The sequence below is a fragment of the Nicotiana attenuata genome, unplaced genomic scaffold (genome assembly GCF_001879085.1).
Source record: "Nicotiana attenuata strain UT unplaced genomic scaffold, NIATTr2, whole genome shotgun sequence".
Lineage (NCBI taxonomy): Eukaryota > Viridiplantae > Streptophyta > Magnoliopsida > Solanales > Solanaceae > Nicotiana > Nicotiana attenuata.
In genome coordinates, this window is record NW_017678360.1 from 1 (window position 1) to 5,195 (window position 5,195).

General features: G+C 34.8%; 1 protein-coding gene across 1 annotated transcript; it reads right to left on the bottom strand.

The window, feature by feature from the left end:
• Positions 1 to 7: 7 nt before the first annotated feature.
• Positions 8 to 4,760, bottom strand: LOC109221608 (CDPK-related kinase 7-like; the record flags this gene model as incomplete). Its single annotated transcript, XM_019386074.1, has 7 exons — positions 3,549 to 4,760; positions 2,756 to 2,886; positions 2,177 to 2,218; positions 1,988 to 2,096; positions 693 to 771; positions 313 to 609; positions 8 to 33 (listed from the first exon to the last, which is right to left on the bottom strand). Coding segments are annotated over exons 1-7 (1,170 nt in total), but the record flags the coding sequence as incomplete, so codon positions are not given.
• Between the last annotated feature and the right edge of the window lie 435 nt (positions 4,761 to 5,195).

A 5,195-nucleotide genomic window follows, 5' to 3' on the forward strand; every position in this document is an offset into this window, starting at 1 on the left:
TCACATCATGATAACCAGCCAACCAAGGATGACCTAGACAAGTAATGAGAGAGGTTAAGAAATCAATAATACAGCTAAAATCTGATAAATTACTAAGATAATAAACATGAAACCACATAGGTAAATTGGTTATATCAAGAAGTCAGAATAGCTTCATCTATGGCGGCGATGAGTTCTTCTCGAGACAAGATTTGACAAGGACATTAAGGAACTTGAAACTGGTAGAGGTATATCCTTAATCCACTATTATAAGGTCTACTACAGGATGCTGAGAGGATATACCCAAAATTGACATTTTACAAGGAGACTTACTGAGAGCCTGAGCTGCAGTTAGCCTTTTGCGGTAATCCTTATTCAGCAATCTTTTTACAAAGTCTACTGCATCAGAAGACAAAGAGGGCCAAGGGGTTTCTTCAAAGTTTGGATCAGTTTTCAGGATGGCCCTAAATATACCGGACTCTGTTCGCGCCCAGAAAGGCCTGCTTCCACATAGAAGAATATAGGCAATTACACCAATGCTCCACATGTCCGCTTCTGTTCCATAAGATCTATGCAAAACCTCAGGAGCAACATAGCATGCACTTCCAACAATATCATTAAGCCTTTCATCTGCAAATATTTCCATCAGTCAACCATGGCATGCTACAATAACAGAAAAGAAACGATAAAAGCGTTGTATGCATTAACATTACCTGGTTTTACGTAATCAGAAAGACCAAAGTCAATGGCCTTTAAAGGAGAGTTCTCATCCTTAGAAACAAAAAGGAAGTTCTGAATAAAACACAAGAACAGCTGTCAATATAATGAGCTCGGAAACCAAAGAAATAAAAAGAGCATACGCGGTAGAGAGTGAGGGAGGAAAGAAATGACACTACAGTTGTTTCACCTATATGGTGGGATTAGAAGAAACCCTAAACATTTCCAGCAGATGCTGTAAGAACAAATGCAGAGCATAACTAATCTCTTCGGTGGTCTGTCCCATAGACAAACCTCCAAAAGCAGTTTGATTTGGTTGAGCTGATTTGACTCTCTCAATACTTTACAGGGGCTTATACAAAATTATGATTGGGTTATCAGCATTCATCATGTGATATTATGTTACCGAAAATTCCCATGAATGTTCTTTTAGTCACCTAATTAGTTGAGAAGGATCCTAGATATCCTAATTGGACAATTGACATAACAGATGGAAATACAGGATTACTCACTTCCTGTACTGTAACGTGTTGCACACAATTAATATCAGTTACTAAGTTGATGATGTCTTGAGTGTTTTCTTTGATATTTGAGGTTATTAATCATGCTATTATGCTTGCGTTCGTGCACTTAATGTCAAAATTAGTAGAACACTTTCCACAGTAAGCTTGACCCTATTTCATAGGTTAACTCAAGAAAATTTTATCAACAAATTCCTAACCAGTTCTCCAAATACAATCGCTAGATTTCTTATTTATTTCCATTCCAAGTATACAAAGAAGCCATATAATATAAGAAAATTTACCAATGAGATATCTGATTACAGCAGTGAAGCAATTCTACACAAGTTTTAGTAGATTGCCATAATGATTGCACTACGCATTTCTTAATGCTTCAACCAAATACAGATACAGGTCAGACTATTTACAGGAGCTAAAACAGCAATCGGAATCACCCACCCCTGAATATGGAAATTCAACCATTTAATCAAAAAGTTTAAAAACCTTAAAGATTTCCCCATTTTTTGTTTTTTCCCCTCAAGAATCTTGAAAATAATGAGTAAATACCAGCAACAAATATAAAAATTGCCGAGCTTTTTCATAGTAGGACATTCTTTTTCTTGCTCATTTGTTTGTAAGTGTAAAGTTCAACAATAACTTGATAGGTAGGCCTAGCCATCAAGTGAGTAATCTGCTAGTAGAAACAGAAGTTTTAAACCAAAGTAGAGGGTGTATTGCAAAGAATGTTTTGAGTATTTTTATGTCATAAGGAAACCAAAAGAATTCATTACCTCAGGCTTTAAGTCACGGTGAACAACCCCTTGAAGATGACAGTACGATGTCACGCTTAGAAGCTGCACCATGACAGCTTTGGCATCTTCTTCTGAGTATTTCCCACCCGTTCAAAAGAAATTGGAAGTCAGGATGTTTACATAGGAGAATAACAAGCATACAAAGCTGAAAATGTATTAAGTACGCACCTTGCAAGTATCCGGTCCAGTAATTCTCCTCCTTTACATAACCTGAAGAAGATTTCACAAAGATAAGTATACAAAAATGGGTAAACATAAAAGCCAGAATTGATGAACTATAATAGATATCTCTTCTGGTTTGGCAAAAAATTATAAAAACATTGGAAATATGAATCAGGATGATTCTTTATGTATCTTAATCTACTACTCTGATATTAAACTAGCTTGACAAAAGAAAACTCACATCAGCCATGAAGATTGTTGGCATTAAATCATTTGCACATCTAAAAAAGATTTAACAGTCGATGAATGACAACCATTTATTTCAGTTTTGCCAACATTAATGATTCAAGCCAATGCAAACATTTGGAAGGACGTAGACCAAACTAAAACATTTTTTTATGTGTAGTCTACAAATCTCCATCATGTAATTAAGGTGCCTAATAGAAAACAAAAGATCATATTTCTTTTATATCAGAATGCTGAAGTATTAACATTGACATGTTACCCTGAAAGGTGGTTTACACATTCTGAATTCAACATAAACATCAAGCAAAAACAGCATTAAGATTGACTAATTTAACTTACTCCATGACTATATAAACATTTTCCTCGTCCTCATAGGCATCATAGAATTGAACCAGATTCCTATTTCCTGTTAAAGCACGCAATATTTTGACTTCTCTCCTTACGTCCTCAATTGCAATTGCTGTGGTCATCTGCAAAAGTATCCCCAGTCTCATTAAAATGAAAGAACGGATACAATAAGGTTCAATACTGCTTTTGGCGTGCAAATAACAGGATAACATCATGTAAACACAGTTGACAAGAAAATGATTGGAATCAACTTCCACCTAATGCTTTGCTTCAACTTTTATATGTAAAAATAGACAAAACCCGCTAAATTTTCAGATACTAGAAACATCATCTAGCTATTAGCCAACCTTTTCTTTTCTTGATAGGTAACAAACTATACGACATAAAATCCTATATCAGATATTCTGGACTGTCCACATAAAATCCACAATAATTTTCATTTTGGCCAAGGTCAATTTCTCATAAACGTAATAATGGAAGTTCCAACAAATCTATCTAGCTCACTTGCCATCCTTCTCAACCATTTCTGGAACCAACACTTGTCGAAACAATGAGAACATCCGACTATTACTATATTTCTGCAAAAAGACCGTAGCTCATTCAAAGTCACCAAACACTTTGCACCTCAAAACACTTACAATCGATGACATCTCGACCAGTTAATATTACAATCAGCAGCAATGACAAATGAAGACTTCAACAAGATTTACCAATCAAACAGAATATAGAAACAAAACTCTCACTATACTTTCTTTAATAGGGAAAACAGCATAAAAGGGCAAACCTTTGATTTTGGAATAACTTTAACAGCCACATCATGCCCTTTCAAACTCCCTTTTTTCCCCTTAGCTGCAGAAGTATAACCAAAATGGCCCCTTCCCACTTCTTCTCCAAGCTCATAGTGGCTTAAGAAATTCTTTGAGTATCCAAAATTCTTATCCAAACCAATATCACACTCACTCCCCTCAGGAATTGTAGCTTCATTAGGCTTAATTGAGCCATGTCTCCTAGCAAGCAATGCCCTAATATGCTTAGCTGGTGATGGTGGTGGAAATGGGCGTTTGAGAAATCTCAAAGGGGTTGAAGTTACACTAGAATTGGAAGCTGGGGAATTCTTGAATCCACTAGGCAAAGGACTTGGACTGTAAAAAGGAAACTTTGGTGTTTTTCCTGTGTGGGAACTCAATTCAGCCTCATTATCAATGGGAATTATGGGATTTTCAGACAAGTTTTGTGGGGGTTCAATGGGTTTTCCATGACAAAGTCCCATGGAATCAAGAACACAATTTAGATAGGATCAACAGAATTCAATTAATCAAAAGGAAAAAACAGAAGAAGTAAAGTTAACAACTTTATACCAAGAACTAACAGGGAAATACAGAAAATAAGACCATTACAAGGAGAAAAAGAAACAAGAGCAAATTTTAAAGATTTTTGAGCTCAAACAAATAGAATACAAACTACAAATAACCAAACAAATGAATAAAAAAAAGGAATTCTCAGACACCCAACAATTGAAGAAGTAAGAAAGTCACAATCTTGGAAATGAAAAACAAGAAAGTGGGATTTTTAAGCTTAGAACAGCAGAACCAAGAAGGGATCAACAAAGAATTTCAGCAAAGGTATTTAAGGTCCAAGAACAATTCCTAGGGAAAAGAGAAAATCCCAATAAGAAAAGGAATTAGACTTTGTGATCAAATGATCAATGCCAGAGAGACAAAGCTCAACAAGAATCAAAGATTTTACTAACAGGTTTCAGCTGAAGAAATGGAAAGAAATAAGAGGGAAGTATGGAATCAAAGTATCAAATTAAAGCAAGAGAACCTAAGGGAAAATACTTTTTTTTTTAACCAAGAGGAAGGTAAAGAATGAACAAGAATGATAGAGGAGCTAAAAAGTGAGAAAAAAAGATGCTTAGCAGAAGCAGCAAGAAAATAAAGGTGAAGGGGAAAAGAGAAAGGAAAGAAGCTAATCTCCTTTAGTTGTCTGATTTCTCAACTTTTTCTTTAGTATATTATTTCTTTTTCTTTTTTTTCTTTTATAAAAAATTATGGTGTTGGGAGTTAGAACCAATTTAAAGACACCTCCACTACGTTTCAATTTATATGAACCTGTTTGATTAGGCACGGAGATTAAAAAAAAAATAAGACTTTTGGAATTTGTGATCCTAAACAAGTCAAAAAAGGGCCCAGAGTATTTGTGTGGTTATAAATATTTCTCATCAAGGGTTGAATTGTAAGTTTATGCTAAATTATTTCCAAATTTAGAAAGGGGTCATTTTTTTTAGAACAGACCAAAAAGGAAAAAGATTCACATAAACTGCAACGGAGGGAGTAATATTTAGTAGTTGTATTTTTGCTTAAACATGAAATTCATCATTTCAACTCACTTCATTGGCTTCTTTTAGTATTGTTTATTTCCTCTTTTGTTT